The 21,467-nt window shown below is 47.4% G+C and overlaps 2 protein-coding genes across 14 annotated transcripts in view; both read right to left on the bottom strand.

The window, feature by feature from the left end:
• PARP6 (poly(ADP-ribose) polymerase family member 6) overlaps positions 1–4,942 on the bottom strand; it is a 33,240-nt gene extending 28,298 nt beyond the window's left edge. For 4 of the 12 annotated variants that reach the window (XR_015729744.1, XR_015729745.1, XM_087877786.1 and 1 more), the window contains exons 1-2: positions 4,794–4,942; positions 1,157–1,411 (exon numbers count right to left, since the gene is read on the bottom strand). Coding sequence is in view for 4 of the 12 variants with exons in the window: in XM_087877786.1 (XP_087733912.1) it covers positions 1,157–1,159 (3 nt within the window). In the remaining 8 variants the exon portion in view is untranslated. Of the gene's footprint in view, positions 1–1,156; positions 1,412–4,793 lie in introns of those variants that run through there. The other 8 variants (XR_015729742.1, XR_015729743.1, XM_087877784.1 and 5 more) reach the window with 2 other exon arrangements.
• A 4,971-nt stretch (positions 4,943–9,913) lies between these two features.
• Positions 9,914–19,678, bottom strand: SHF (Src homology 2 domain containing F). 2 transcript variants are annotated; one of them, XR_009621995.2, is made up of 7 exons: positions 19,192–19,678; positions 17,808–17,937; positions 16,633–16,863; positions 15,548–15,742; positions 13,439–13,626; positions 11,865–11,984; positions 9,914–11,388 (listed from the first exon to the last, which is right to left on the bottom strand). XR_009621995.2 is itself a non-coding variant. In XM_060689450.2 (7 exons), the coding sequence occupies exons 1-7, from the start codon at positions 19,471–19,473 to the stop codon at positions 11,181–11,183; spliced, it is 1,296 nt and encodes a 431-aa protein (XP_060545433.2). In that variant the 5' UTR covers positions 19,474–19,678; the 3' UTR covers positions 9,917–11,180. The 2 variants fall into 2 exon arrangements, 1 of the variants encoding a protein (XP_060545433.2); XM_060689450.2 differs by having other exon boundaries at positions 9,917–11,388; positions 13,439–13,568.
• Positions 19,679–21,467: the final 1,789 nt, after the last annotated feature.

Below are 21,467 nucleotides of genomic sequence, written 5' to 3'. Positions count from 1 at the left end.
ATTTTATTACCCAGATTATTTATTATTATCGATGTTATTATTATATACTTTATTCATTAAACATGAAACTCAAAGTCAACTGAACATTTAAAAATGTGTCACAAATGTTCAGTTGACTGAGTTTCATGTTCAATGAATAAAAAGATAATAATAATTTGTTATATATTATTATTATTATTATTATTATTATTATTATTATTATTATTATTATTATATTATTGAGCCTTGGTGGCGCAGCGGACTAAAGTGCTGTTAAAGTAGCCCTTAGCTGCCAGCTGCCTGCAATTACTGCGAGTTCAAATCTCACCAGGCTCAAGGTTGACTCAGCCTTCCAATCCTTCCGAGGTAGGTAAATTGAGGACCCGGATTGTGGGGGCAATCAGCTGACTTTGTATAAAAAAGAACACCGCTTAGGGGGGGCCCGAAAGCCCTACTAAGCAGGTATATACAAAAGTATGAAGGCTATTGCTTAACGCATTGTAAGCCGCCCTGAGTCTCCGGAGAAGGGCGGCATATAAATCGAACCAATAAAAAAAATAAATAAATAAATAAATAAATAAATAAACAAACAAATAAATAAATAAATATCATCATCATCATCATCATCATCATCATCATCATCATCATCATCCAGATGCCATCCCTGGGGATGGGGGCTGTTTCAAGCCATCTTCCTTCAAGTTCCACCCTCCAGGGACACAAAGGGTCTCCTATTTGCAGGGATTCCCCCCCCCCCACTCCGCCCCACTCCCCAGCTCTTGGGTGGGTTTGAACCCCAGGATGGTGGCAGAAACCGATCTCCTGGGACTCTGGCTGCCACACAGGGCCTGCGAGGGGGTCCTAAAAAGAAACACCTTGAGAAAATAATACCAGGACAAGGTTGAAACCCCCCCACCCCACCCCACCCCATCCCTCCAGAGAGGGCTATCAAACCTGGGCTGCAATGCTCGCCATGGGCACTAGAGGGCAGCAAAGACAAGCCGGGCAACGGCCCCCTAGCGGAATCTCGGGGTTCTGCAGGCCAGAATTGCCCTCCCAGAGGGTCCCCTTTCCTCCCTCCCCAGGGCCCAACCCGGGTGGGGGATGGGGGGGCAGAGCGGGCCCCTCCCCGGCGCCGCCCCTTCCCCCCCCCCCCCCGCCGCCTTCCGCCGCTCACCATTTGCCTGGCGGGTTCAGAGGCGCTGCTTTCTGCTCAGGGCCGGGCCTCGCCCCTCCATGCCACCCTCCGCCGGCCTGCGAGCTGCCAGACGGGCATCCGGACGGGGCGAGAGGAGAGGAGGCCTCGGGGTCAGGCCGGGCGGCCGATTCCTCCGTCGCCCCGGCAACCAAAGGATCCGTCCGCGAGGAAGCGGCGGCGGCGCGGCGGTGGTGACGTCAGCGCTTCCTCATTGGTCCGGAGAAACTCCGCCTCCTGGAGGTGGGAGGGGGAGAGAGAGAGAGAGAGAGAGGAGAGAGAAAAAAAAGGGGGAAGCCCGGGAGCGTTTGATTGGCTTGCTGCAGAGGCGCATGGGAGTTGTAGTCCCATCTCATCTGGAGCTGGGATAAGCTGCCTGGCCCTGAAGTCTCTCCTTCCTTTCCCTGCCTTGGCCATTCGGGATTAATCTTGGGCTTTCTTGTTATAAAGGAGGGAAGGAGGGTGAGGTGGATGGAGATGAGCTGCTAGACAATTGGAGAGAGAGAGAGAGAGAGGATAAGATATAAGTAGGTAGGCAGACAGGCAGACAGATGATAATATAAATGGAGCTAGAAAGGGAGAGAGAGAGATGATAAGAGATAAATGATAGACAGATAGACAGACAGACAGACAGACAGACATGATAAGATATAAATGGAGAGAGAGAGGGAGAGAGATGATAAGATAGATATAATAGAGAGATAGATGATAAGATATAAATGGACAGATAGTAGAGATAGATCATTTATATCTTATCATGATATAAATGGACAGATAGTAGACAGATAGACAGACAGACAGACAGAAGAGCGAGATAATGGATGGAGATGGGTAGATGGATGGATGGATGATGGAGAGAGATGATAGATAGATACTGGTAGATAGATCAATGGATAGATAGGTAGGTAGGTAGGTAGGTAGATAGACAAGAGAGAGAGATAATGAATAAAGATGGAAGATACAGATGATAAGATATAAAAAGAGATAGATGATAAATAGACAAATAAGAGAGAGAGACAGATGATAAGATATAAGTAGGTAGGCAGACAGACAGATGATAATATAAATGGAGCTAGAAGGAGAGAGAGATGATAAGAGATAAATGATAGATAGACAGACAGACAGACATGATAAGATATAAATGGAGAGAGAGAAGGAGAGAGATGATAAGATAGATATAGATATAGAGAGATAGATGATAAGATATAAATGGACAGATAGTAGAGATAGATCATTTATATCTTATCATGATATAAATGGACAGATAGTAGACAGATAGACAGACAGACAGACAGAAGAGCGAGATAATGGATAGAGATGGGTAGATGGATGGATGGATGATGGAGAGAGATGATAGATACTGGTAGATAGATCAATGGATGGATAGGTAGGTAGGTAGATAGACAAGAGAGAGAGATAATGAATAAAGATGGAAGATACAGATGATAAGATATAAAAAGAGATAGATGATAAATAGACAAATAAGAGAGAGAGACAGATGATAAGATATAAGTAGGTAGGCAGACAGACAGATGATAATATAAATGGAGCTAGAAGGAGAGAGAGATGATAAGAGATAAATGATAGATAGACAGACAGACAGACAGACATGATAAGATATAAATGGAGAGAGAGAAGGAGAGAGATGATAAGATAGAGAGATAGAGAGATAGATGATAAGATATAAATGGACAGATAGTAGAGATAGATCATTTATATCTTATCATGATATAAATGGACAGATAGTAGACAGATAGACAGACAGAAGAGCAAGATAATGGATAGAGATGGGTGGATGGATGGATGATGGAGAGAGATGATAGATAGATAGATAGATAGATAGATAGATAGATACTGGTAGATAGATCAATGGATGGATAGGTAGGTAGGTAGATAGACAAGAGAGAGAGATAATGAATAAAGATGGAAGATACAGATGATAAGATATAAACAGAGATAGATGATAAATAGACAAATAAGAGAGAGAGAGATACAGATGATAAGATATAAGTAGGTAGGCAGGTAGGCAGACAGACAGACAGATGATAATATAAATGGAGCTAGAAAGGGAGAGAGAGATGATAAGAGATAAATGATAGACAGACAGACAGACATAAGATATAAATGGAGAGAGAGAAGGAGAGAGATGATAAGATAGATATAGATATAGAGAGATAGATGATAAGATATAAATGGACAGATAGTAGAGATAGATCATTTATATCTTATCATGATATAAATGGACAGATAGTAGACAGATAGACAGATAGACAGACAGACAGAAGAGCGAGATAATGGATAGAGATGGGTGGATGGATGGATGGATGATGGAGAGAGATGATAAGATAGATGATAGATAGATAGATAGATCAATGGATGGATAGGTAGGTAGGTAGGTAGATAGACAAGAGAGAGAGAGAATGAATAAAGATGGAAGATACAGATGATAAGATATAAACAGAGATAGATGATAAATAGACAAATAAGAGAGAGAGAGAGATGATAAGATATAAATGGAGATAGAGATAAGATATAGATGGAGAGATAGGTAGATGATAGACACAAATTGGTAGAGTGTAATAATAGATGATAGATTGATGATAGATAGATAGATAGACAGTCCCCTAATCATCTTTGTTGCTCTTCTCTGCACTCTTTCTAGAGTCTCCACATCTTTTTTACATCGTGGCGACCAAAACTGGATGCGGGATTCCAAGCGTGGCCTTACATGTTGGAATACGATGCAGGAAATGGCCATAGTCTGTTTTTTCTTCCTTGGCCATAAATAGTTAATTCAATAGCCCAACTGAAGCATTTCATTCTCTTGCCTCGGCAACCTTCAGATCAAATGTGCTTTTTTAACCTACGTGGGGGAGCCAGTCACTTTCAATTCATATATTAAGAAATGAGCAAGGACTAATTTTCTGGCCTAAAACCCTGATGTGACACTCCTTCCTTCCAACACAGCCCTTCGCACACCCCAGTTGTAGGGAAAAGATCTGAATTTAAAAGCCCTCTAAAAGGCCACTTTTAAAGGTTAAATGTCACCTTCTATTCTTCAAAATCCCTGCTTTGTTCCTTAGGAGGTGAAGTAGAACTGTGAAGCGTCTAACATAGCCTTACAAATCCCCTGTAGTGTTACTAACCAGCAGGACCCAATCCTCTTATTATTTACACACAAGGACCGGAGGACAGCCCCCCCCCTCTTTTCCCAGAAGAAACCCCCCAAAAAACTATCCATATGTGCATGAATATGCATGAGCTAAACCAACGCCCCCCCCCCACCCCCCAATCCTTTGTGCAAGATTTACAATACCAGATTGTGGTATCCCTCTCTCCCCAGGCAAATCTTTACAAGCAAAACAGAGGCAACGCTTGTGGGAAAGAGTTGCTATGTAGCAGTTGGAGGGTGGGAAGTGGTTAAGGATCCTGGCTCCCCCCTACAGCAACTCTTCTCCCAGTCTGATCCATGAACCTGCGCTCTCTCTCTCTCTCCCTCCCTCCCTCCCTCCCTCCCTCTCTCTCTCTCTCTCTCTCCCTCTCCCTCTCCCTCTCTCTCTCTCTCTCCCTCCCTCTCTCTCTCTCTCTCTCAACCATCCTCCCCTTCCGCCTTACTCACAGCGATTGCCACCCTGATGGCGGGACCCTCTGCGAGGAGATGCGCCAAGGGGACTCGGCTAGGAGACGCCGAGTGCCAGACGGAGACCGTAGGATCGGCCTCCCTGCAGGAGGAAGCGGCTCACGAGAGCATCCCCGAGCTGGCTGGTCTGTCTTGATGGAAACAAAAGGCTTGCATTTGGCCAGCTGCTGCTCTCTTTGTTGTTCTCCGAAAGCACCTGCCTGGCGGCCCAGCTGGTTGTGCCCATGCTCGGTGCAACTCTGGGCTGGGGGGGTGTGTGTCATGTGATGGTTCCCTGGCAGCAGAATGGTGCTCTGGAGAGGGTCTGCTGGCAAAGGAACAGCCATACACCGGGATCGGTGCACGCACAGGGGGGTGTTGCCCGAAACAGCGCCAGCCGGCCCGCAGTCTGATCAAAAATGCAGCCTTTTTAACCTGCTGGCTCGCAAGTCCTCCGATGTGGTTGGCACAGGTGTGCCACCGAGGAGGAGAACAGGTGTCGAGGGTCTGAGCCTGGCACAGGGATGGGCTTTCTTTGAACCAATAAATAAATAAACAAACAATGCAACGGGGGGCAATCGTGATGCCCTTAAACGGCGCCTGGAAGACCAATACTCGGATTACAGGCAGTCCTTGATTTACAACTGATATTTAGTGACTGTTTCAAGTTCAGACAGACCCCTCAGGACCCGAGTTTGATCTCTTCCCACAGTCAAGGGACAGATGCTAGGCAACGGCTCGCATTTACAGCCATTCGCAGCTTCCTGCCGTCACGTGACTGCATTTTATGAGAGTTTTGCCTTAAACCGGCATTTACTTCCAATTTTTGGCACAACCGGCCCATTGTGAACAATGGGTTCGCTGTCAGCCCTGGAGCCATTTTCCCCCTGGCAACTTCAGGGTTGCTCCAACGGAGATGAGTCGAGCTGTGGGAATGGGAGGGGGAGGTAGAGATAGTTGGGAGGATTGTAGCCAAAATAAAATTCTTTCCTCTGAGAATCAAGGACTTTCCCACCAGGTGCTAAGGAGGCGGGATCTAGGACCAAGTGACCCTTGGACTGTGCCCTGATTGGACCATGTGATGGACTGCATGAGCAGTGGGAGGAAACCTTTACTTTTAACTAGGGGGAAACACGGGGGGGGGGTTAATGTTGGGTTTCCCCAGATGTCCCAATTTGTTGTTGGTTGCGAAGTCATGTCTGGCCCATTGCGACCCCATGGACAAGGTTCCTCCAGGCCTTCCTGTCCTCTACCATCCTCTGGAGTCCATTTAAGCTCACGCCAACTGCTTCAGTGACTCCATCCAGCCACCTCATTCTCTGTCGTCCCCTTCTTCTTCTTTTGCCCTCAGTCTTTCCTAGCATTAGGCTCTTCTCCAGGGAGTCCTTCCTTCTCATGAGGTGGCCAAAGTATTTGAGTTTCCTCTTCAGGATCTGGCCTTCTGAAGAGCAGTCAGGGTTGATCTCCTCTAGGACTGACCAGTTGGATCTCCTTGCAGTCCAAGGGACTCGCAGGAGTCTTCTCCAGCACCAGAGTTCAAAGGCCTCCATTCTTTGGCGCTCAGCCTTCCTTATGGTCCAACTTTCACAGCCTTCCATTGCACCTGGGAAAACCATCGCCTTGACTATACGCATTTTTGTTGGCAGGGTGATGTCTCTGCTTTTTAGAATGCTGTCTAGCTTTGCCATAGCTTTCCTCCCCAGGAGCAAGCGTCTTTTAATTTCTTGGCTGCAGTCTTCATCTGCAGTGATCTTGGAGCCCAGGAAAATAAAATCTGTCACTACCTCCATTTCTTCCCCATCTATTTGCCAGGAATTGAGAGGGCCGGATGCCGTGATCTTAGTTTTCTTAGAAGTGCCAATATGACATGCCTAATAAATCTATACTTTGAGGAATACGTCTGCCTTGGAGTTTTGATTCCGTTGAGTGTCTTACTTGGAACCCTGACATTTCGCTTTATGACCGCTGCAAAAAGATTGTAAAATCTGATAAGGGGGAGGAGGGGGGGGAATTGACTTGTTTTATGACCATTACGACTGTAATGGGTAGTCCTCAGGACAGTCCTAGCAGGAGAATTACCTGTATCATGCAAGCTTCACCAATCGTGTCATGCTTTCTAGAGTTCTTCTCCCAGGAGCTGTTGGCATCTCCCATCTCTGGGAGAGCTGATTGACGAAGTCTTCGATTCTGCCAGGGATAGGTTTCAAACTGGGGAACACCTCGAACACCCCCCACACACACACACACGCACACTTATCACGATAAATCCATTTCTGTCAGTCCTCCCACCCGTCCCTCCAAGAACGACAGCTAAAGAACAAATAACAACGGTTGGCAGATGGTTAGTACAGATGGCAAGACCCACAGATTAAGCTCTCTTTCCAACCCGCTGTGGGTTTCGCCCAGACAAGCCAGGATCCAGTCATGACAGCGTTCTCCCCAGGAACCGTCTTCAGAGGTGGGGGTGGGAGATGCCCAAAGGGGCGAGGCCAGCTATACATGTCATGCTCCTTCTAACATCTTGCCTAATTATGATTCTGCCTGCAAATATTCCTAATTTCCACTCAGGCTGAAATCTGTGTTGTTGTTGTTTTTAAGTGACCCATCTGAATTGTTTGTGATCCTGATCCCCACCTGGGGGAAAGGAGGGTAGTCTAAGGAGGCTTTTTCAAAGTTTGTCCTGCAAACCCCCCCCCCCCCCCGAGAGCCAGGAGATCCTGAGGAGAAACCAACGGCAGAAAAAGAAAGAAAAATATTCTGTTGAACAAAGCCAATTTTCTATCAATAGAATGGAATGGAATGGAATGGAATGGAATGGAATGGAATGGAATGGAATGGAATGGAATAGAATAGAATAGAATAGAATAGAATAGAATAGAATAGAATAGAATAGAATAGAATAGAATAGAATAGAATAGAATAGAGTAACAGAGTTGGAAGGGACCTTGGAGGTCTTCTAGTCCAACCCCCTGCCCAGGCAGGAAACCCCACACCACTTCAGACAAATGGTTGTCCAACATCTTCTTAAAAACTTCCAGTGTTGGAGCATTCACAACTTCTGGAGGCAAGTGGTTCCACTGATTCATTGTTCTCATTGTCAGGAAATTTCTCCTTAGTTCTAAGTTGCTTCTCTCCTTGATGAGTTTCCATCTGTTGCTTCCCCAATAAAATGACCTTTATCCATTCTGTGTTTCTGGTTGATAAGACTTGATTCCTCTCCCACCAAGACATTTGAATCCAGGGAATGGAGTGCCCCTTTGATGATTTTAATTACCCCATTTGGTCCCCTAAGTCCATGGTATATATTTCCCTAGTTTTTAAAAATGCTATATATTTACTCTTATTAATGCTATATATTTACTCTTATTTTCATCACATGCAGCTCAGAAACTTCATTACTTTAGCAGATTAACAGAGTTAATCCAACCCACTGTCCTAGCAGAAGACTCTACACCATTTCTGACAGATGGCAGTCCAGTCTCTTCTGGAAAGCTTCCAGTGATGAAGCTCCCACAACTTCTGAAGGCAACTTCTGTTCCATTGGTTGATTGTTCTCACTGTCAGAAAATGTCTCCTTATTTCCAGGTTGAATCTCTCCCTGTTCAGTTTCCATCCATTATTCCTTGTCTGGCCTTCGGGTGTCTTGGAAAATAGCTTGACCCCTTCCTCCTCTCTGTGGCAGCCCCTCAAATATTGGAGTACTGCTATCCTGTCTCCCCTGGTCCTTCTCTTCACTAGACTAGCCATGCCCAGTTCCTGCAACCCTTCATCGTTGAGTTGGGCGGTCTTATAGATATGAAACAAACATTTTTACATTAGGGTTTTTTCTATCACCATTGTTATCTGAACAACCGGATCTTTTTCTATTGCTATGCTTGAATGTTTGTGGCAGGTGTCACCTCAAATAAAATATGCCATCACTTCTGCTATTATATTCCAAGCGCTGTATTTTTACTTTTAGCGAAGACGAAAACAGCGTTGACATCCAGTTCTATACAGTTGTTCATTGTTAGTCAGGTAATTTCAAGATTCTTCTCACTTATTCTTGATACAGAATCATTAAAAAAAAAAAAAACTGGACATTGCCTGAAATGTTTTATAATTTTAAAATTTCCATTTCAGTAGAAAGTTTTGCTTAAGATGATTCCAAAATAAATGGATGACTTGAAATTGTAGCTTCTCTCTCTCTCTCTCTCTCTCTCTCTCTCTCTCTCTCTCTCTCTCTCTCCCCCCCCCCTCTCTCTCTCTCTCTCTCCCTCTCCCTCCCTCCCTCCCTCCCTCCCTCTCTCTCTCTCTCGTGCAGTTAGACAAATACACTTCACGTACAGGGATGGTGTAGATAAATTATGATGTTTTCTTCTGCTGTGGCTGGAGGCAAGAGCTTTTTGTAAACTCCCAAACTTGCAGCAACTTAGCAGAGGACAATTTTAATCATTCTCAAAATCTTCTTTCCAGAATTTGAACCTCAAGAGCAGCAAAAAGGACGACTCGGGAGTAAAGCCAGGAGATGATTGGCCCCTCCCATAAGGCTTAAATGAGCAGCAAAGGCTCTTGGGCTCTTTGTAGGAGAGCAACGTTGCTACATTTGTTTTTTGTCAGCATCTCTTGTTTCTGAACTTTGTGGGGCTTTGCCAAGAAAAGCCTTTGGCAGGGTGCCAAAGAAGACAAAGGTTTGTGATAAGGCCGAAGGACTTTTTCTGAAGGACTTGTTTTGGAATTAATTTGGACTAAGCTGGGAATGAAGTAATTCCCATCTGTTATAATAAAATAGGTTTGTTTAAGACTAACTGTGTCTTTTATGCCTAAGTGAGCCTAGGTCACAACAAGGATTTTGAAAGTTTGGCCAACCGAAATGGCCATTTATATTCCTTGCAGACAGCTGGTCATTTGCATCCTTTTAGAAAGCCGTTGAGGCTACTGTGTCCTCAAGGAATAGAAATCCAGTTAGAGCTGAAGAAGCTTCTTGGATGAGAAGCGAAACATCTTCAAGGAAAAACCAGAAAGTCCAGTGGCCTCTTGAAAAAAAAAACACCTTTGGGACAACCATGTAAACACAATGAGTAAACCCAGTTCTCCAATGAGTAAAAGTTACCAGCAACAAAGAAGACAGCAAACTTAGATTGTATGCTATTTTGCGTTTTTATTATTTGCTTGAAGGAACCAACAAAAGACAACTCTTACAAAAGAAGGATTTCACAATGCATCCTGGATAAATTCATAATACTGAACTGCTTCTAGCCACATGCAAAGACTCTCCATAACAAGCCATCTGCTTCCAGGCCAGCTTCTTCGTCCATCTAGCCCACACTGTTGATGCAACCAGTAGTAACTCTCCAACACTCCGGCAGGAGTTTTCCACATCATAGTATAACTTGGTTCTTTTTTTTAGTGGAAGTTCCTGGGAATTAGATCTGCAACTTTTGGGCACCAAACATCCAGTCTGGCACTGAGATATGGGCTCTGTTTTTGTCTAGCTTTCCAGTCTATTAGCCATCAATCCGGATAGCAATCTTCTCAATGCATCTGCTCTCCAATTAGCAACAGCAGAAATCCATCAGTACCGAGAATCAGGTAAAACATCTAAGAGAAATCTGTTCTCTTAGTTGAGAAATTAAAACAGCCTTCTCTATCTGTAAAAATAGAGACCCCCCCCCCCCCCCCGTTCGATCATGGGATGGAACCCATCAAAATTAATCTCATAGCTCATTAAACCTAGTTATGTTGATCAGGGCTTCTTGGCTGGCTATCAAGTTACCATAGACCGTGATCTAAAGAGTGGCATAGATGTATAAATGACTCGGTGAAGGAATGACATTTCCAAAGTCAGGGATGAAATAAAGGGGCAGTTCAGGCATTAGCTCTTCTCTTGATGTCATCAAATATTCAAGCTGCCACCAAAAAATGTTGATGGACACAATATTAGATCCTACAAACATTGGATCTGCAAGGCCTCCATTGCAGAGGCAGCCATGAAGAAGTAGAAGAGAGGTACCCAAGAGGTAAGAATGGATGAGCACTGATGGAATTCAGGATTTGGGAGGCGAGGGGGTAGATGCAGGGACATCGGCGCAAAAGTCTGGATCTGATGACGCTCACAAGGTCCATCTCAGAACTGGCCACTCCTTACATGGAGAAGGATGATCTGGCACCCTTCAAGAATGCTTTGGAGTCCAACATGCAAGGTGTGGCTGTATTGGCAACTACGAAGCATGAGATACAACCATTCTTGCATCTGCAGACCTCTGGTCCACCAATGAACGGTTTCCAACCTCAGGTGCTTCCTGCCTGCTCCGTGCAACAAGAGCCTGTGGACCACAAATGGTCCCACCCAACCTGGGATTTTCATGCACACCTCCAACCCGTGGCTTTTGAGCCCTTCCGTGCAAGTCACTGCTCTGCGGCCAGGCAGCTGGAGGGCTGAGTAGAGACCGGGTAGAGCAAGGACATGTGTTCTGCCCCCTGGATGGGCAGCTTGTGGCTGGCGTAGTGGTGGATAACTTCTGGGATGTTGTTGAAGGGAGGGCTGTGCTGGCCCAGGACAAACTTATTGTCTTCTGTCTGCAGGAGTTTCATGTGAAGGAACCCTTGGCTGCTCCTAGGGAGAGAGAAAGGAGAGGAACACAACACATATCTGCAATCAGGGTGCCAGCCAGGAGTGGGCTTCAAAAATTTTAGCAAGGGGTTCTCTGCCCAGTTGCTGGATGGGCGTGGCCATGGTGGGCATGGCCTAGTTGGCCTTCTGCACCATTGTGTGTGGGGGGGCGTTTTTGCCCTCCCCAGGCTCCAGAGGCTTTCCTCAAGCCTCCGGGAGGGAGAAAACGGCCTCCCCAGGCTCCGGAGGCCCTCTGAGGCTGGAAATGGGCCCATATCTGGCCTTCCCGAACTTCCGGTAGGCCCATTTTTCACCCTCCCCGAGCCTCCGTGCGTGCCTTGCACTTACCTGCATCCAAAATGGGCCACGTGGGGACTCCGGGGAGGGGAGGGGCTGGGTGGGCGGGGCCAGCCAGGAGTGGGATTTGGGGGTTTAGCTAGAGGTTCTCCCAAACCCCTGCGAACTCATATTATACTCACTTGAGGGAGAGGGAAAAGGCATCGTGGCTACTTTCACTGTTCCGAACCAGGTAACTGGCTTCCCGGCAAAGTCGGAGAAGGCTCTCAGCATCCACCCGACTCAAGGTCCCATGATACCACCTACAAAGAAGAGATTCCATTTTTTTTCCTTTTTAAAAAAAAATATACAAAAAGTTAAACTACATTTTTTTTCCCCCGTCATTTAATGACCTCCGTAATCCCTTGCAGGGTGGAGTCAGGGCAACTGAATGGAGCAGAATGATTAGTGGCCGGATGCCCTTCCTGTCACCAATGCTGAGTTTTGTTCAGCAGATAAATTCTCATTGTGCCCAGAGAGAGAAATATCAGCCTCTACCTAGGATCGAACTCACAGCCTCCTGATTGCAAGGTGAGAACTCCACCCCTAGGCCACTGCACCGCTCTTCCCCAGAGATACTTATGACCCATTTTTTGAAGTTCCAAAAGCTTCAAATCCCCACTCCCACACACACACACACACAACTCCTGCAGTCAAATGAATTTGGACCAGGGGTGAAATGCTCTCAGTTCGGACCAGATCGCCCGATCCAGTAGCGATGGCGGTGGGTGGTTCGGAGAACCGGTAGCAAAAATCCCTGCGGCCCCCCCCCAACATGCCCAGTGAGCCGCGTGATCATATATTTTTTTTTACTTTTAAAAGCATTTTTTCTACAACCTCTTCGGCCGAAAAAATGCTTTTAAAAGTAAAAAAAAAAAGCCTCTGATGATCGCGCGGCTCAGCTGGGATCGTCAGAGGCTTTTCAAAGCATTTTTTCTGCAACCTCTTCGGCTGAAGATGTTGCAGAAAAAATGCTTTTAAAAGCCTCTGATGATCCCAGCTGAGTTGCCTGATCGTCAGAGGCTTTTAAAAGCATTTTTTTCCTGCAACCTCTTTTTAAAAGTTAAAAAAAAAAAATTGGCCACGCCCACCCAGTCACTTTCCCACCACCACCAAGCCACGCCCATAGAACTGGTAGTAACAAATTTTACATTTCACCACTGATTTGGACCCTTGTCAACTATCTTGCATTTTTGTGGCTAAGAGTTAACATACAAATCCCCAAACATAAAAGAATTACAAGCAAATAAAAAAAAAATGGACAAAACGTTTAAAAAATGCCCCTTAAAAAGAACAGAAAAGAAATATGCAAAGAAGGGATTCCTCTGTCAGGTTTCGATGTCATCTCAAATAAATTGCACTCCCAAACAATTAATCTTTGCTGAAATATTCCATTTATTGAGTACGACAGATCTGGCCCCGACTTCGTCGTAGCCGATACTAACCCTCTGACCCCCAAACCCTTCCCTTTCCGTTCCCCAATTCTCATCTTCTCATTGGCCATCTTCCAAGTCAGTCTCCCCAGCTTCTGACCTCACCCCACAGGAATGTTCCCCCCACCATCCCATCTCCTAGGGGATATTATCTACAGAGAAAATAAGTAGGTGAAAAGTCAAGCCTCATCTTTTTATGGCAGCATCAGAATGCTGACATCCTCTACATAGGGTCAGGGTCTCCCTGGGAGTGAGGGGGCTGGTCTCTAAATCAGCCTACTTACGCTTGGCTCTCCAGTGGCAGTGCAGGATTGACATATTCGCCAAAAGCTGCCCCATCCTCTGGGCTCAACCAGCAGGGCGTGCTCTTTCCCTCTATGCACACGGGCACGTGGTTTCTCACCATGGCTGCACCTTGGAGCAGAAGCACATAATGGAATGTGAAAGGTGGAGCGGGAGCTGTGGGACGCGGCTGCAGGACAAGAGTGAAAGGCAGGATCAGGCCCCGGGGGATTATGGGAAGGGGTGAATGAGATGGAGATGAAAAATATTGCCAATGTGCTGAGGATTTGGCAAAGACAGGGATACCTGTGGTAGGAGCAAGCGGATCAGAGGTGGGTTTCAGCAGGTTCTGACCAGTTCTGGAGAATCGGTAGCGGAAATTTTGAGTAGTTCGGAGAACCGGTAGTAAAAATTCTGACTGGCCCCACTCCTATCTATTCTCGGCCTCCCGAGTCCCAGCTGATCGAGAGGAAATGGAGATTTTGCAGTAACATTCCCCTGCCAAGCCACGCCCACCAAGCCATACCATGCCACGCCCACCAAGCCACACCCACAGAACCGGTAGTAAAAAAATTTGAAACCCATCACTGAAGAGGATCTTTACAATTGAGGCTCCACCCCTTGTTGACACATTATACATTGTGATAGGTGAGGAGGTAGATTCCCCCGGAGTTGCATTTCAAAGGAGCAAGAGGCAACTCAGCCCAGATATTTTGTGTGAGAGAAAGAGGGTGAAGACAGCGTCTCCTCAATCGTTCCCAGAGTATAGCGTAGATGCAGACAGGAGAGTTTTCAGTCTGGGAAGATTCTGTCTATAGGTGCGGAACAATAAATAACTCAGCCGGGTAAGAATTGTCATGTGTCATTCCTGGTTTTGGGCCCGAGATATGGTGACTGAGGTGTTCTGGGACTTGAAGTCCACACACAGTTGCTGATGAATTCTGGGAGTGGAAGTCCACAAATGACGTGATAGAAGGCAGTGAGGAAGTGGATTCCCAGGAGGGAAAGGGTGCAATCCAGAGGAGGAAGAGGCAACTGAGCCCTGATATCATGTGTGAGAGAAAGAGGGTGAAGACAGCTCCTTCTCAATAGGTGCCAGATTATATTATAGAGGCAGATAGGAGAGTCTTCAGTCTGGCAAGATTCAGTCTATAGGCTTGGAACAATAAAACACTTAGCTTGCAAGATTCACCGTGTGTCACTCCTGGTTTTGGGCCTGACACTCGCATGTGAAAAAAGGGTGTGTGCAGTGGTGAAATCCAATTTTTTTTTACTACCGGTTCTGTGGGTGTGACTTGGTGGGTGTGGCAGGGGAAGGATACTGCAAAATGTCCATTCCTATCCCACTCCAGGGGAAGGATAATGCAATATCCCCATTCCCTCCCCACTCTGGGGCCAGCCAGAGGTGGTATTTGCCCGTTCTCCGAACTACTCAAAATGTCTGCTACCGGCACTCCAGAACCTGTCAGAACCTGCTGGATTTCACCCATGGGTGTGTGTGGGTGTCAGGTTTCGAGGTCGTCTCAAATAAATTGCATTTCAAACAAAGTCTTTGATGAAAAACTCCCATTTATTAAGCACGACATTCTAACTCCGACTCCATCGTAGCCAACACTGACTTCCTGACCCAAAACCCTCCCTTTCCTTTCCCCACTCCTCTGCACTCATTGGCCATCTTCCAAGTCACTCTACCCCTAATCTACTGCTCCAGCTCAAAGGAATTTCCCCCTTCCCATCCCATCTCCTAGGGGATATTATCTCCAGGGAAAATAAGTAGGTGAAAAGTCAAACGTCCCTTTCCAGACGCCTCTGCTTCTCCTTCTTATGTCAGCACTAGAGTAAATGCAGCTTGAAGTGCTGACATCGGGTGTGGGTGAAGCTTTGAATAAGTGGTTGCAACCAGCTTGACTTCCGCCCCCCCCCCCCTCGGTCTCCTACAAAAAGACCCCTTTGGTCACAGGACGAAGCCCCAATTCTGTTGTTAAGCAGCCATTCATTAAGCGAGGACTACCTATAGCTGACAGTGCAGTTGCCATTTTGCAAAAAGCTATGTGCTTGGTTATACTATTTTAAGGGCTGTAACACACCCACACCCACTGTAGCTTACTCACTATTGATTTCCAGAGGACAGGACAAAGCAGAAGAGTCCGGAGTGCTGGTACTAGCATTCTGGAGGCCCAGGGGAGCATCTCTGGAGCAGGTGCTTTGGAGAAGGAGGTGTTTCTCAGCTTCCACGTGGTTATTTGAACCATCAAGCTGTCCAACCGGAGGAGGCCACGGCAAGTCCTTGATCCCTTCAATCTCCACTGGGTAAAGCATCCCAAGAGAAAAATTTCAGGAGGAAGGGGTGGCTCTGAAGATGTTCAGAGAGCAGGAGGAGACCACCGGGAGGTAGGTAGCCTTGTTGTGACCACGGGTGGGAGAAGACCATCAGAGTCCAATTCTCAGGACCTCTCCCACTCAGACCAAAGGAAAGAAAGGTGGAGGGAATCCTACAGCTGTGGATTCTGGAGGCTACAGGCAATGTATCTTGCAATGGGGTGATGGGGTGGGGAGGGAAGGGAAGGAGAGAATGAACAAATTGGTGGAAGGGTTTTAGCCTCCAGTTTATTCCTCCTCTGATCTACACCTAACCAGAGATGCTTCATGAGAGGGAGGGAGGAAGGTGAGAAAGGAGGAGGAGGAGGAGGAGGAAGGAGGAGGGGAAGGAGGAGGAAGAGGAAGAGGAAGAAGAGGAGGAGGAAGAGGAGGAGGAGGAGGAGAAAGAGGAGGAGAAGGAGGAGGAAGAGGAGGAGGAGGAAGGAGGGGGAGGAGGAAGAGGAGGAAGAGGAGGAGGAGGAAGAAGAAGAGGAGGAGGAGGTGGAGGAGGAGGAGGAGAAAGAGGAGGAGGAGGAGGAAGGACGGGGAGGAGGGGGAGGAGGAGGAGGAAGGAGGGGGAGGAGGAAGAGGAGGAGAGGAGGAGGAGGAAGAAGAAGAGGAGGAGGAGGAGGAGGAGGAGGAGGAGAAAGAGGAGGAGAAGGAGGGGAAGGAGGAGGAAGAGAAGGAGGAGGAAGGAAGAGGAGGAGGAGGAGGAGGAGGAGGAGGAGGAGGAGGAGGAGGAGGAGGAGGAGGAGGAGGAGGAGGAGGGATTTGACATCTGTACTTCAACTGGTCCCTATGGTACTAACTAAGGGTGGAGCGTCTTATCTTGGCTTACCAGCAAAGACTCTGGAGATCCGCTCCTTCTTCCACTCCCACGGTTGGTCATACTCCTCTGGAGGCCTCTCATCATCTTCTGGCAACCACGAGTAGCGGCAGGAGAGAGCCGGCTGAGAAGAAGCCTGGTCCTCTGGGCCGGATTCATTCTCAGGCGCTTCGTAGGGAGTGTCGTACAAGTGCAGAGGCTTCTGAGTGGCAAGTTCTTCCTGGGCTCCATCCTTCTGAACCTCTAGGTTGCAAAGAGGGAAGAGAGTCCGCTTGAAGACTTCCCACGCCTGGTTATGCAATGCATCACAACACCAACTTTCCCTTCCAAATAGAACTTCTTCCTGCATCTTGGAAGGACATTCTGCTGTGGAGGAGGAGGAGGAGAAGGAGGAGCAAGAGGAGCAAGAGGAGCAGGAGGAAGTAAAGGAGAGAAAGGAGATTGAGGAGGAGAGGAGAGGAGGAAGAGGAGGAGGAGGAAGAAGAGAAGGAGAAGGAGAGAAAGGAAGTTGAGGAGGAGAGGGGAGGAAGAGGAGGAAGAGAAGCAAGAGGAGAAGGAGAAGGAGAAGGAGAGAAAGGAGGAAGAGGATGAGGAGGAAGAAGAGGAGGAAGAGGAGAAGGAGAAGGAGAGAAAGGAAGTTGAGGAGGAGAGGGGAGGAGGAGGAGGAAGAGAAGCAAGAGGAGAAGGAGAAGGAGAGAAAGGAGGAAGGGGAGGAGAAGGAGGACTGTGTCTCTCTGAGCTTGATAGTTTTCTTACAGACTTTTCATTACTCAACTAGATAACAGCCTCTGTGCACTGATGGTATTATCTACTTGGGTCATGAAACGTCTGCAAGAAAACAACCAAGCTCAGAAAGCAGGAAGGACCCCACAGTCCTCCTCGTCCACTCCGAAAAGCCCCACTCCCTTCTAGCACTGATGAAGTTACCTAGTAGGGTCATGAAACGTCTGCAAGAAAGCAACCAAGCTCAGGGAGCAACAAGAACCCCACAGTCGTCCTCCTCCTCCTCCACCACCACCTTGCAAACCCCACTCCCTTCTAGCACTGATGAAGTTATCTAGTAGGGTCATGAAACGTCTGCAAGAAAGCAACCAAGCTCAGAGAGCAACAAGAACCCCACAGTTCAACCCTGAGTGACCAACATTCTCTTCCATCAATTAACCCCCCCCCCACACACACACACATACCAGCCAGGAGCTTCTGAGCTTCGAAGGGTTCCATGTAGCCTTCATCGTTGTCCCTTTGCTGGTCCTGCATCTGACTGTGAGTTTCTGGCCTTGTGTCGAAGGGCTCTGAATAGTCTTGCAGAATGGTCATCTACAAAAGGAAAGGACCGTCGGATTCAGCCGTAGCAGGAGAAGACCATCTTTGGCCTGGGGACCAGGAAGAAGGACCCTCCAAGCCAAGTCCATCACTTCAAGCTACTGGGTGTAACATTGGTGTTGGGGTTTATGTTTGTTTTTTAGATAAAAGGCTGCCGTTAATTAATTCATGCACATAAATGCAGCCCAACCATGTGTTTCGGCTTTTCTAAAATGCAAACAAAATACCTGATTTAATTTGGGGATTTTTTCCCAGCTTCCTCACCCCACCCCACCCCCATCTGTTTAATTTAGCATGCCTCCTCTTTATTTTGCTGTCCTGAGCGGCCCTAAAACCCATCATCCACGCATGAATTCCAATATATCTTCGAGACCGCCTTCTGCCGCATAGCTCCCAGCAACAGGTAAGATCCCACAGAGTCGGTCTCCTCCGGGTCCCATCAGCTAAACAATGCCGGCTGACGGGCCCACGGGGAAGGGCCTTCTCTGTGGCTGCCCCGGCTCTCTGGAACCAGTTACCTCCTGAAGTCTGGACCATCCCCACCGTATTGGCCTTTCGGAAAGCGGTGAAGACCTGGCTTTTCCGGCAGGCCTGGGGCCATTGATCTCGCTCTTGTGATCTGACGAGATCCGGCCATGAATGGTGTGAATGGTTTTTTTTAATGTCTTTAATGTTTTTAATTTTTAAGTGTTTTTATAGTGATTTTTTTTAGTGTATTGTGAGCCGCCCTGGGTCTTCGGAGAGAGGCGGCATATAAATTCATGAATGAATGAATGAATGAATGAATGAATGAATGAATGAATGAATGAATGAATGAATAAATAAATAAATATACATCCAAACCAACACATGCCTACGCACACGATCCCTTGACCGCCGCTACCCTCCTTTCTCCCCCAACACGGGGGTGGGGGGGGCATCAAAGACAGAGTGTGCCCTCCTCCCAGAGGCTTCCCACAGGACCAACTCCGCAGACCCTCGCCTTTAGCAGTGGCCCATGGACGTTGGAATCCCAAACAGCTCAGCTTGGGCGCAGCCCAGCCAAAGCAACCAACCCCCCCCCCCACACCCCCACTCCTCTTCTCCCAGCCCTAGAAGGCGAAGGGGGGTCTTTCCCTCGTCCCCCACCCACTCCGCGGGGAGAAAAGCCCCTTCCCTTCCTTTGCAGGGGGAAGCGCACGGCGGGGATGCTCAGCCCTATCCAAGCCCCCCCACCCCGGCCCACCGCCTTCCTTCCCACCGCAGGACCTTGTTCTCCTTCTGGTCCGGCGATTCCCCCATCCCGAGGGAGGGGGGCGCCCCCCTCTCCGCTTCCACCCGGATGAGCCTCCGGCGAGGGGATCGGCAGCGTCGGGGGGCGGCCGGAGGGGTGGCGGAGCCCCCGCCGTAAGGATCCTCGAAGTCGCGCTCGCGTTGCTGGCGGTAGGCGGCCAGCAGGTCGGGCTGCTCGGGACCCGCCGCGTAATCCGGCTGCGGGGGCTCCGGCTTGGCGCTGCGGAAGAGGAGGCGGTCGCGGAGCCAGCGAGCCATGATGCGGAGACCCCCACCCTCCACCCCAGCGGACCTCCAAGCCCGGGCCCGGGGGCTTAGCCGGCCGTCCCCACCGCCACCATCATCCCCGACCCTCTGCAGACCCCCGGCTCGCCTTCCCCCCGCGGATGCCCGCCGGAGCCCGGAGCCCCTCGCCCACCCACCCGCCTGCTCGCCCGCTCGCTCGCTCTTGCCCGGCCCGGATGGTCTCTCCCCCCCCCCACTCCCCCCACCCCCAGGCGCCCAACGCCGTCTTTAAACCCGCATCCTCCGCCTTTTACCTTCCAGATGCTGCGGGACTACAAAGCCCGGCAGCCTCGGGCGGGCGGGCCCTTGGTGAGGGATGATGGGAGCTGTAGTTCGCAACTTCGGGGGAGTCTTCCTTCCACCCCCCCCTCCTATCCACCCCCGCCCCGCGCTCAGCCTCTGCTCAGAGAAGAAAGCGGTGCCCCCGCCAGATGTTGCAGGCGTGCAGGAGTTCCATGGGGCCCGGCCATTGGCAGTGGCCGATGGGGGTTTGGAGATCCCCCCATAGGGGTCCATCATGCTGGACTGGTTCGGTCTGAGCGACCCAGGAGAGGCGAGCCCTAAATGCAATACGATAATAAATTCTTTTTTTTTTTAATTAAATTTATTTATTTAAAACAATACATCAAAAAAAAAGAAAGAAAGAAATAGTCAAACAAATGATTCTGATCGTTCCTATCAACCCATCTCCTCCCACTTATGACTGCATGACTGTAACTTGTTGCTTGTATTCTTAGCATTTATATTGATATTGTTTCCTGATTGTTTATTTGTTCCCTATGGCTATCATGAAGTGATGGACCTTATGATTCCTGATGAACGTATCTTGTCTTTTTATGTACGCTGAGAGCATGTGCACCAAGGACAAATTCCTTGTGTCTCCAATCACACTTGGCCAATAAAGAATTCTATTCTATTCTATTCTATTCTATTCTATTCTATTCTATTCTATTCTATTCTATTCTATTCTATTCTATTCTATTCTATTCTATTCCATTCCATTCCATTCCATTCCATTCCTATTCCTATTCCTATTCCTATTCCATCCTATCCTATCCCATCCCATCCCATCCCATCCCATCCCATCCCATCCCTATTCTATTCCATTCCATTCCATTCCATTCCATTCCATTCCATTTCTATTCTATTCTATTCTATTCTATTCTATTCTATTCTATTCTATTCTATTCTATTCTATTCTATTCTATTCTATTCTATTCTATTCCATTCCATTCCATTCCATTCCATTCCATTCCTATTCCTATTCCTATTCCTATTCCATCCTATCCTATCCTATCCTATCCCATCCCATCCCATCCCATCCCATCCCTATTCTATTCCATTCCATTCCATTCCATTCCATTCCATTCCATTTCTATTCTATTCTATTCTATTCTATTCTATTCTATTCTATTCTATTCTATTCTATTCTATTCTATTCTATTCCTATTCCATCCCATCCCATTCCCATTCCCTATTCCATTCCATTCCATTCCTATTCCTATTCCTATTCCATTCCATTCCATTCCATTCCATTCCATTCCATTCCATTCCATTCCATTTCTATTCTATTCTATTCTATTCTATTCTATTCTATTCTATTCTATTCTATTCTATTCTATTCTATTCTAAAGACAAATTCCTTGTGTGTCCAATCACACTTGGCCAATAAAGAATTCTATTCTATTCTATTCTATTCTATTCTATTCTATTCTATTCTATTCTATTCTATTCTATTCTATTCTATTCTATTCTACTATTCCATTCCATTCCATTCCATTCCTATTCCTATTCCTATTCCTATTCCTATTCCTATTCTATTCATTGGCTTTAAATGAGTTAAATAATTTTAAAAACAGCAAAATGCACACCTCCAGGGCAAAATGCAGGCGAGGATATTGCCCGTTGCTTTCCAGCAAGCTTACAACGACACCACCAGCAAACGCACGCAAAAACATACATTCAGA

The sequence above is a fragment of the Pantherophis guttatus genome, chromosome 13 (genome assembly GCF_059756535.1).
Source record: "Pantherophis guttatus breed Tessera chromosome 13, ASM5975653v1, whole genome shotgun sequence".
In the NCBI taxonomy this organism is placed as follows: Eukaryota; Metazoa; Chordata; class Lepidosauria; order Squamata; family Colubridae; genus Pantherophis; species Pantherophis guttatus.
This window is presented reverse-complemented; position numbering and strand designations above follow the sequence as displayed.